This window comes from Dendroctonus ponderosae, unplaced genomic scaffold (assembly GCF_020466585.1).
Source record: "Dendroctonus ponderosae isolate FM_Combo_2020 unplaced genomic scaffold, Dpon_F_20191213v2 Dpon_F_20191213_2, whole genome shotgun sequence".
In the NCBI taxonomy this organism is placed as follows: domain Eukaryota; kingdom Metazoa; phylum Arthropoda; class Insecta; order Coleoptera; family Curculionidae; genus Dendroctonus; species Dendroctonus ponderosae.
This window is the reverse complement of record NW_026018165.1, coordinates 18,373,676-18,383,204: the sequence shown is the minus strand read 5'-3', so window position 1 is coordinate 18,383,204 and position 9,529 is coordinate 18,373,676. Positions and strand designations below refer to the sequence as shown.

The window sequence follows — 9,529 nt, the reverse complement described above, 5'->3', positions numbered from 1 at the left end:
AGCAAACCACTTCTGAAGATGCAAGCCACTCGTGCTTGCGAAACGTCAGGAAGAAATTCTACCGAACGACGGCCTAAAAACCCATTAGTTTCAAATCTAAAAACAAGTAAAAAATGTCATCAACATTTTCCTAGCAACAAAACTGAGTTACTGCGCTGGTGCGTTCGGTTGGCGCACCAAGCCATTTGAGTAGCACTGCGCCAACTCAAATTCACTGAGTTACCCAGGCCTACTTAGCTGATTCATCAACGGGCTTGAAGGAAAAGCTTGGCTTTGTGGAACGGGCGAGGAATGGTCAAGGTGGCTTTTACATGTAGGTACCTACAATCATCTTCAGTGAACTGCATGTGCATGAATCCGAGCTCTTTTCGCTGACACCTTTTGTAGATTTTCATGGCATTGGCATTGAGAACAGCTTATCTGCTGATGAGAACAAGAATTATTTAATTGGGCATGTGGAATTATTTCAATCAAGAGAATAAATTGTCCCTAAACGAGGGTTTTTATCCAGGAGATCAGGCCTCCAACCCCGCCATCGCGTAGAGGATCAAAAATCCCTCCTCCGAACATTCATCCTTTAGCCACAACTTTGCCCTACATGATAGAGGAGTCGAGCTCTTAACAACTTTCAGCAATTAATGGAGGTTTTCCCCAATCATTCTTCATTTTCAGCGGGGCTTCATTTCATGTCATGTTATGTGGTGGCGTTAGCTTTTAAGTCCCAATGCTGTGTAATTTTCAATAGATCGAAATGCCGATTTTTTAGTTGTTTTAATCTAATGCAGATTCTAAAGAACGACGCTTTGAATAGTTCAACACCCCCCCTGGGTAAGAAAGCACTGGAAACAGGTAACTTTAGTCTTTAGCTTGCTCTCGCGTCTAAACTTGGAAAACTTCCAGATCAAAGTCCAGGGCCTCAGTCGCCTCAACCGCCAAAAGTGCCTCCTCGCAAGTTTCCACGGAGAAAACCCTCAATCAACCCGGCGCCTCTAATTGGAGGTGACCACTTGAGGACCTACGATAACCCGATCAGTTACTTGGGAGGACCAAAGCTCCCCAGCAGGAACAGATGGAGTATTGAAAGCGTGCTGTCTTTAGATTGAGCTTTACTACTACCCACATGAACAGTATTGATCTCCAAGGGGCGGACGCTACTAAAGCCCAAAGAACTCAGTACTTATAGTAAACTGTAAGGTTTCTTCTTGAATTTAAAATGGATATCAAGTACCTGTCCAAAATTAGCGAAATATAATGTACATACATATACAATGAGGATTTTTTGAGCTAAAGTTCCTTAACAAGGCAAATTGCCGAAGCTTTTATAGCTTAACTAGTTGAAAAAGTTGCTCGGATCATAACAAATCAGCGGAGTATGTAAAGCATGTGATTAGGCTGGAAGTCGGGTAAACTTTGGAAAAATTCGAAAGTACATAATTGCGGAAAATTGTTGCATAATGAGAGGTCTTGATATGTGGATATAAAACCGAACAAAGGTCTCTTTCAACAGTATTGAAGCTTGGGCAAAATGGTAAGTAATGGCAGATTTTTAACAATTTTTCCCAAACCGGATTGCTTACAGCTGCTTCCGGACAACCAATTGTTCCAAATCCCCATGTACTTATCAGTGCTCGTCGGAATATGGCCGATAATCCTCACTGAAAGCAAATGGCTGAAAAAAGCCTACCGCCTGTTCGCTACCATGCTCTACTACTACTACTTGGAGTACATCTGCAGGGCATATTTCCAACTAGTCCTGCTCGTTAGAGCTGAGCATTTGAACCTGGAAGAAATTCTTGGCAATCTGTGCATTACGCTGATTTACACCGTTTCTATGATACGTCTACGGGCTTTCGACACGCAACAGATTAAAACCCTTTTTTCCACCATCGTCGACGCTGAAAAGCTGATTTTGCAGGATCCCGATCCAGAAGTGAGAAAGATCTACCTCGCCGTCGTGCGTCGCAACAAAGTTTCGCATTTCGTCTTCTTTATCTGCGGCTGGATGGTTTCTTTTCTCTACTTCCTCCATCCATTCTTCATGGAACTGCCTACCATGAAAGTTAACAACGAAACGATCACCCTGAAAACGCTGCCGCTGTCCACTTGGTGGCCGATTGATGTCCAAAAGCATTACTGGGTGAGACTCATTAGACGCGGCTTTAAACTTCCTTAATCAACAACGTTTTTGCCAAAGACTGCGTACTGTTGGAACGTATTCGATGGCACCTTAGGCAGTTCCTTTGTAATCGACTCAGACATGCTGGCGTTCAGTCTTGTGGTCTTTGCGGTTTGTCGGCTGGATATTCTGAGCTATCGGCTACAGCGCTTGCAGCTGGCCGGAGGCCAGACATCTCAACAGGTCAATTGGGAGATCTTCAGAAACTTAATTGTACAACATCAGGAAATCATCGCGTAGGTCCCACTCCAATAGCACAGTTTTTGTTAGTTTAGTTAATGGTTTCAGGTATGTTGATACTTTTAACGACGGGATGAAGTACGTTATGCTCTTTGATTTCCTTCAATGTTCGGTGCAGCTTGCCACGATCACTTTGCAGCTTTTAGTGGTAAGTAGGTGGTAAGTTGCAACTGTTTCAGCCGCTTGGGCCTTTCAGATGAAAATCAACTTTCAAAATGTGCTGTTTGTTGGAGTGTTTTTGATTACAATGGTTATGCGTTTGGTTATCTACTACTTCAATGGCAACGAGATCATTTACAAGGTGAAATATTGCGTGAGTAACAAACATTTTTACATTTTATTAAACTGTGGACTTCCAGAGCCAGCAACTCGCTATAGACATTTGGATGACCGACTGGTACAAGCAAAGCCACAATGTTAAGCACATGCTTTTGTTTTTCTCCATTCGCGCCCAACGGCCCTTGAAGTTCCTCATTGGGCCATTTGGCGTTTTGTCTTTGGAAACTTTCATTACAGTGAGTGATGCTGGCATTTCACACTCCTTTCAGACATCGCCAAGTTTGTTGCAGATTATTAAAGCTACGTACTCTTACATGATGTTGTTTGTCAACACCAGCAAATGAACGGGGAATGCAGATAAATTTAGGACATGAGCAAAACTAGGAAAATACGTATAAAAGCATTTGTTGTGTATAAAATACAAGTACAAAAAAAATATACAGAGTATATTTACATGGACGGACAGTTGCATCTACGGTGCAACCTGAGATTCTTAAGTGTATCATTAAATGAACAAATAGCTACCGCAGTTAAAAAAATAACCGGGTGAAACTTTTAGAGTCTTGCCCGGAAATACATCAAAATTAATCACAATTGAACTTAAGGCACTTTCCCTACTAGCTTTCCTCGATAAAAAATTACCAAAAGCCATAAAGAACCAGCAATGATAACCCTAGGAAAACCACTGATATGCTATTATGAGAGGAAGTGTTACATCCATCTTTACTGTTGCATGTGCAGTACTCCATAAAAATGTTGTAAGTGCCAGTCCTCATCAAGCAAAACCTTTCGTCGCCCTTGATTCCAATCTCCCCTAAAAAGGCGCAGCTTCGAAAGTACTTCCACACGCCGTTTACTGAAAAGATTGCTCACATTTATGACAAACCCATAGAAGAATTCGGTAAATTAAATAAGTTGTCCTATAAGTTACAAATTAAGAATCGGCATGAGTGTTTCTGAAAGTTATAAAAACACCCGGCTTTTGAAAGTTTGAAGTGATCTAAACGTGAAACTCCACAAGTTAACTGGTAAGTAAAGTAACAATTTACCTTTTTGCCTGATTTTGCGACACATTGTAGCCTTTTGCGTTTTATAATTGTCCTTATCAAAGATGTATGAAATGGGTTTCACCTGGTCGCAATCAGTATTGGCAAATGTAGTGTTATCAAACGGATCAGCGCATTTCGAGTCGGCATCAGATCGACAGTCCCAGCACTTGATTGCGTGACCTAAACAGAAGAAATTCTATTTTATGTCTAAGTGTAGGCAAGCGTCCATAGAGCAACTTTAGAAAGTTAACTACAGTATATCGGTGCCTATAGATTGAACAACTCAAAATTGCAAGCAACGTTAAAAGGCCCCAATAACGCAATTAATGAATGATTCATGAAGAATTAGGCTTTCATATCAAACACGCCCTTACTTACTTTCATTAATAAGCAGCAGAACTGCGAGCGTACAAAGCAAAGCTCCGAGCAGGGAAGAATTGGTCATTTTGGGGGCTCAACTCATAAACTTACAGTAAATTTTGTTAAAAAAGCTAACACTTGAGGAGTGTTCGAAACTGGCTGTTTGACAACAATTTTAAGTGAGGTTAATGGTCAAACCGTTGAAACCACGCCTTTATGGATGTCACAATGTTGTCACATTATTTTTGTCTTTGAAAGGTCATTGACATATAGGTTATTGTTGTTGTTAATTGTTAAAAAGATAAACTTATCTGTCTTTGGCCAGTTTTTTTAGCTGAAAAAAGCCTTAGTTTGGGTCACAAATTGTCATTTTCTGCTCTACAGGTAAATCTTTTGGAGTAGATAGTATAGGATCAGATAATAAATAACATGCTAGATCATAGAAAAACAAATCACATTGACAACACAGCCTTTGAGTTGTTTTTGGCTGGGAAATTTCGCACTGCATGACGTAAAACACAAACGAAAAATACGTCAAGAGATAAAATTACTGGAGTTTTCTAAATGGAGGTCACGTTATCTATTCCCCATTCCCCACAGCAGAATAATTCGAAATTTTAGGTTATTTTCGTGCATAGAAAAGGTAGACACGCGCAAGTACGTCACGCGGCTCTCACTAGTCAGTTCCCGTCAAAAATTCGCCAAACGCAAACTTACGTGGGCAAAAGTGGCTTTCAAAAGTCGAGCGATTGGTTCCAACCATTAACTTCCAACCAGATAATTAAACAACTCGTTTTTCGTCGTCATGGCGTACTGTATGCGAGTTTTGCATCGCCATGTAAGTATCCAGCCCTAGTTTTAGGCGAGCTCCACACACCGGCCTTCGCACACCATTGAGTTACATAACAGTTCATTCAAACTTCGGGAAATTCTCTAACCTTTCAATGGCAAACTGGGAACAGTTCACCTCTAGTTTCACCTTCTTCATTCAGCCCCCATTATCTATGTCTTCAAAGTCCGTCATTCTGCAGTCTGTCACAGGCTTACGATCTTCTGGGGTACAGGATGCAGCAGAGAAAAACCATAGAAAAAGTCTTCTTGATCGTGTTAAGGGCTCTTATGTACCTAAAAAACTGAACAATTTATCCCTCTGCTCCTTTTTTGCTTTTCAAGTGCAACAGTAACTTTCAAGAAGGGCCACTGATTGACCCCTAAACCTCTTGTAAACAACGTTTCTTGCCAATATCTCTGGAAAGTTCCAGTTGCCTATCAAGGCCCGTTAATGTCCAAAGGTCCTGTTTACTTGTTTATCTGTTAACTGTTAATGAATTAAAGGGCAACTTGCCAATTTTTTTAATAGTCATCATGGGGCGTATGCTTGGTGCTTAACTGAGCTGCTCGAATCCTTTACTTTACTTGGACTATAAACCGCCAGCTTAAAATGCTGTTGCCTTGCACAAAGATATCTGATAACTTATGTTACATAATTGTTATAGGATTATTTGCAAATAACTGTTTGGTTGGTGTTTAACTATTTCCGTGCACTGTTTGCTCAATGCAGAAGCAGGTTTTAGTTGGTTTTCAGAACAACAAGTTTGCCATTTCCAGATAATGGCTCTTAAGCTTTACAATGAATTTATCTATTTCAGGTGTTGAATATGCATTTTTGAAGACGTTTAACTTTCACTGAATTTCAAGAAATTCTTCAAAAATTCCCGATGGAGGCTTGGAATTTTGCCAATTTTGGAAACTAAAGCTTCGGTACTTCACTTGGTTTTGTCCTAGTTTCTGAAATACGCCTCTCACTGAAAAGCTGCTGATGTTGCAAAAAGTTGTCAAAACCTTTGCGGATCGCAACAAAACCAAACTGGTTGGATTAAGCACCCGCTAAGGCTTAAAAATCCCGGATCATTTCATGTTCAAAAGGGTTGTTTTTCTCTCCTGGCTTTGGGCAATTAACCGGTCATACAGAAGAGTGAATGCAAAAAATCCGAGTGAGACAGGGGCCATTTAATGATAATAATTGGTTTGATTTGCAGGGGGGAAAAGCGAATGTTGTCTTCCAAGAAGTCCAGGCCCGATGCTTCCACGTCTCCCCATTGGCTGCGGCCGCCGCAAAAACGGCGATGTCCAAATTCGACACCGAGCCGCTCCCTTACGACAAGTTAGTGAAAAACTTGGAAGTGGTTAAGAAGAGACTGAACCGCCCTCTCACCCTCTCCGAGAAGGTTCTGTACTCCCATTTGGACCAGCCGGATACCCAGGTAAAAATGAGTATTTCGCACTCCGAAAGTGATTAATTGCTCAAAAATGCGACTGCCTTATCAAATGTACTGCCACTTTGACCCAAACTTATCCAAAGTTCACCGATGCTGTTTATATCAAACAAATCGGTTAAAGTCTGAGTTCCATCGCTAGTTGTTGGGCTGGGACAAAAATGTGTTTGTTTGTTTTTGAGCCAATCGGTTCCAAACATCATAGGTCAAGTTCGAAGCGTAATCAATGTTGGATAGGTTCGATTGTCTGGAAATGTTATAGAATGGCCTTTTTGCCTGCAAGCTTTTGTTGAAAGCAAAGCTGAAGAACCAGGATGTTGTTCATTAATGTTGGAATTTATAATATCTACAGGAAATCGAGCGTGGAACATCCTACTTAAGGCTGCGCCCCGATCGAGTGGCTATGCAAGATGCCACTGCTCAAATGGCCATGTTGCAGTTCATTTCTTCAGGGTTGAAAAGAGTGGCTGTGCCCAGCACCATTCACTGCGACCACTTGATTGAGGCCCAAATCGGCGGAGTCAAAGATTTGGCTCGCGCCAAAGACCTGAACAAGGAAGTTTACGACTTTCTGAGCTCGGCTGGAAACAAGTACGGCGTTGGATTCTGGAAACCAGGATCAGGTTAACTTTCAACACCAAAAAACATTGCCTTTTTAATGATTTGGCGCTGTCTAGGTATCATTCATCAAATCATTTTGGAGAACTATGCCTTCCCTGGCCTGTTGATGATCGGAACTGATTCCCACACTCCAAATGGAGGCGGTTTGGGAGGCTTGTGCATTGGAGTAGGCGGAGCCGATGCTGTCGACGTCATGGCTAGCATCCCTTGGGAGTTGAAATGTCCCAAAGTCATTGGGGTTCATTTAACTGGTATGTTGACTACCTACTTGCGTTTATTTGTCAATCACGGTAAACTTGAAATGTTTTTCAGGTAAACTATCCGGGTGGACCTCACCAAAGGACATCATCCTGAAAGTAGCGGACATTTTGACGGTGAAAGGAGGCACCGGAGCCATTGTGGAATATTACGGGCCAGGAGTGGACTCAATTTCCTGCACTGGTATGGCGACCATATGCAACATGGGCGCCGAAATCGGAGCCACCACCTCCCTCTTCCCCTACAACAGCCGCATGGCCACCTACCTGAAAGCCACCAATCGCGGGGCTATCGCCCAAGAGGCCGACAAAGTGCAAACCGTCCTGCTCAACTCAGACGCCAGTAAGTCTTCAGGCCTGCTATATTTTTAGTGCGCGATTTTACCTCGCCTCCTCGCTTCAGATGCCGCCTATGATCAAATCATCGAAATCAATCTGGACACTTTGGAGCCACACATCAACGGGCCCTTCACTCCTGACCTGGCCAGCCCCATTAGCAAACTGGGCCAAAACGCCAAGAAAAACGGATGGCCTTTGGAAATCAAAGTGGGGCTCATCGGGTCATGCACCAACAGTTCTTATGAAGACATGGGTATGAACATCGGGCTGGGAATCTGATGGGAAAATATCAGTAAATTGCTGTTTTCTTCGGGTTTGTAGGCAGGTGTGCCAGCATTGCCAAAGAAGCGATGCAACATGGTATTAAGTCGAAGATACCATTCAATGTCACTCCCGGGTCTGAGCAGATCCGGGCCACGATTGAAAGGGACGGAATTTCCAAAACTTTGACTGAATTTGGAGGCACTGTAAGTTTTTAGCGATCGTGCGCCGCAGGATTTGACGCCCAAATTTTGCATAGGTGTTGGCTAATGCTTGCGGGCCATGCATCGGCCAGTGGGACCGCCAGGACGTGAAGAAAGGCGAGAAGAACACGATCGTCACCTCCTACAACCGAAACTTCACCGGGCGAAACGACGCCAACCCTGCAACGCACGCCTTTGTCACATCCCCCGAACTGGTCACAGCTCTGAGTATAGTTGGCACGTTGGACTTCAACCCTGTAACCGATGAACTCACTGGTATGGCCAACAGTATGCACGAAAATCGTTCCGCATCTACACTGTGCCCGTTCAGGTTCCGATGGCAAGAAATTCAAACTCTCTTCGCCGTTTGCTGACGAGCTGCCCTCAAGAGGCTTCGACCCCGGCCAGGACACCTACGAACACCCCCAGGCTGATGGGAGCACCGTTACTGTGAGAGTCGACCCGAAATCCAACCGACTTCAGCTCTTGGAACCTTTCGACAAGTGGGACGGCAAAGACTTGGAGGATTTGCTGGTGCTTATCAAGGTTAAGGGCAAGTGCACGACTGACCACATTTCCGCCGCTGGCCCTTGGCTGAAATACCGTGGACATTTGGATAATATCTCAAATAACATGTTTATTGGGTAAGTGGCTGTATAATCCGAACGTCTACCAAGGTGGGACTGACTGTTTTTTTTGCAGAGCCACGAACATTGAAAACAACGAAATGAATAAAATCAAGAACCAATTGACTGGCGAATGGGGCGGTGTTCCTGATGTAGCCCGCGTATACAAAGCCAAAGGCCTGAGATGGGTAGCCGTTGGAGATGAAAACTACGGCGAAGGCTCATCTAGAGAACACGCCGCTTTGGAGCCGAGGCATTTGGGCGGAAGAGCGATTATTGTGAAATCCTTTGCCCGTATTCATGAGACCAACCTGAAGAAGCAGGGCATGTTGCCGCTGACCTTTGCCAATGCCAGCGACTACGACAAGATCCAGCCCACAGACAAAATTAGCTTGAAGAACCTGAAAACGTTGGCGCCCGGCAAGCAAGTCGAATGCGAAATCAAACACAAAGATGGTTCGGTTGATAAGATTCTGTTGAACCACACGTTGAACGATCTTCAAATTACCTGGTTCAAGGCGGGCAGCGCACTAAACCGAATGAAGGAGATCGCGGCCAATGCTTAAAATCCAGGACTTGCAATTATTGAATAAGGTCATTATGGTTTTGTTGAAAAGCGCTGCCGCGGTGCGGCAGATTTCTTCAATAACTTAAAGGTAGTTGGACAATTATTATTAAATTTGCTATAGTGAGTGGATCTTGCCCGCATACACTTCGAGGAGCAACCGCAAGACCTAATAGTGATATAAGAGTAACTTTCGATTGAGTTTTTCTTCAGGATTGTACATCGTTGCCATCAGTGATTGTTTATATACGTGCTGTGTATATAATGGAAAGCTAGA

At 43.3% G+C, this 9,529-nt stretch overlaps 4 protein-coding genes and 1 long non-coding RNA gene across 5 annotated transcripts in view; 4 read left to right on the top strand and 1 right to left on the bottom strand.

Moving 5' to 3' along the window:
* The window catches only part of LOC109545300 (contactin-associated protein-like 5), a 14,270-nt gene extending 13,001 nt beyond the window's left edge, over positions 1 to 1,269 (top strand). Inside the window, 2 exon segments of the mRNA XM_019915901.2 lie at positions 786 to 849; positions 901 to 1,269. Coding sequence (XP_019771460.2) covers positions 786 to 849; positions 901 to 1,103 — 267 coding nt within the window. The 3' untranslated portion in view covers positions 1,104 to 1,269.
* Positions 1,270 to 1,699: 430 nt separating this feature from the next.
* On the top strand, positions 1,700 to 3,039 carry LOC109545302 (odorant receptor 46a). The gene is made up of 6 exons (XM_048664317.1): positions 1,700 to 2,137; positions 2,195 to 2,412; positions 2,465 to 2,564; positions 2,613 to 2,729; positions 2,776 to 2,931; positions 2,986 to 3,039. Exons 1-6 carry the CDS (start codon positions 1,700 to 1,702, stop codon positions 3,037 to 3,039), a joined length of 1,083 nt encoding a protein of 360 aa, XP_048520274.1.
* A 45-nt stretch (positions 3,040 to 3,084) lies between these two features.
* LOC109545307 lies at positions 3,085 to 4,628 on the bottom strand. Its single transcript, XM_019915910.2, has 3 exons — positions 4,123 to 4,628; positions 3,745 to 3,924; positions 3,085 to 3,551 (listed from the first exon to the last, which is right to left on the bottom strand). The coding sequence occupies exons 1-3, from the start codon at positions 4,187 to 4,189 to the stop codon at positions 3,334 to 3,336; spliced, it is 465 nt and encodes a 154-aa protein (XP_019771469.2). The 5' UTR covers positions 4,190 to 4,628; the 3' UTR covers positions 3,085 to 3,333.
* A 226-nt stretch (positions 4,629 to 4,854) lies between these two features.
* On the top strand, positions 4,855 to 9,523 carry LOC109545301 (probable aconitate hydratase, mitochondrial). Its single transcript, XM_019915902.2, has 10 exons — positions 4,855 to 4,942; positions 6,144 to 6,368; positions 6,733 to 7,003; positions 7,058 to 7,252; positions 7,314 to 7,601; positions 7,662 to 7,850; positions 7,919 to 8,064; positions 8,118 to 8,337; positions 8,393 to 8,705; positions 8,764 to 9,523. The coding sequence occupies exons 1-10, from the start codon at positions 4,910 to 4,912 to the stop codon at positions 9,251 to 9,253; spliced, it is 2,370 nt and encodes a 789-aa protein (XP_019771461.1). The 5' UTR covers positions 4,855 to 4,909; the 3' UTR covers positions 9,254 to 9,523.
* LOC125503521 lies at positions 5,228 to 5,939 on the top strand. Its single transcript, XR_007280940.1, has 2 exons — positions 5,228 to 5,697; positions 5,754 to 5,939. It is a non-coding gene; the product is annotated as an uncharacterized LOC125503521 (long non-coding RNA).
* Positions 9,524 to 9,529: the final 6 nt, after the last annotated feature.

Bases quoted from the DNA above. Each gene is read 5' to 3' on its own strand.
- LOC109545302 (XM_048664317.1), top strand. From the start codon at position 1,700: ATGCTCTACTACTACTACTTGGAGTACATCTGCAGGGCATATTTCCAA. The intron at 2,413-2,464 runs GTAGGTCCCACT...TAATGGTTTCAG, and splicing joins CAACATCAGGAAATCATCGC to GTATGTTGATACTTTTAACG. The intron at 2,730-2,775 runs GTGAGTAACAAA...GTGGACTTCCAG, and splicing joins TTTACAAGGTGAAATATTGC to AGCCAGCAACTCGCTATAGA.
- LOC109545307 (XM_019915910.2), bottom strand. From the start codon at position 4,189: ATGACCAATTCTTCCCTGCTCGGAGCTTTGCTTTGTACGCTCGCAGTT. The intron at 3,925-4,122 runs GTAAGTAAGGGC...TCTTCTGTTTAG, and splicing joins TCTGCTGCTTATTAATGAAA to GTCACGCAATCAAGTGCTGG. The intron at 3,552-3,744 runs GTAAATTGTTAC...CAATCTTTTCAG, and splicing joins TCGCAAAATCAGGCAAAAAG to TAAACGGCGTGTGGAAGTAC.
- LOC109545301 (XM_019915902.2), top strand. From the start codon at position 4,910: ATGGCGTACTGTATGCGAGTTTTGCATCGCCAT. The intron at 6,369-6,732 runs GTAAAAATGAGT...TAATATCTACAG, and splicing joins TGGACCAGCCGGATACCCAG to GAAATCGAGCGTGGAACATC. The intron at 8,706-8,763 runs GTAAGTGGCTGT...TTTTTTTTGCAG, and splicing joins TCAAATAACATGTTTATTGG to AGCCACGAACATTGAAAACA.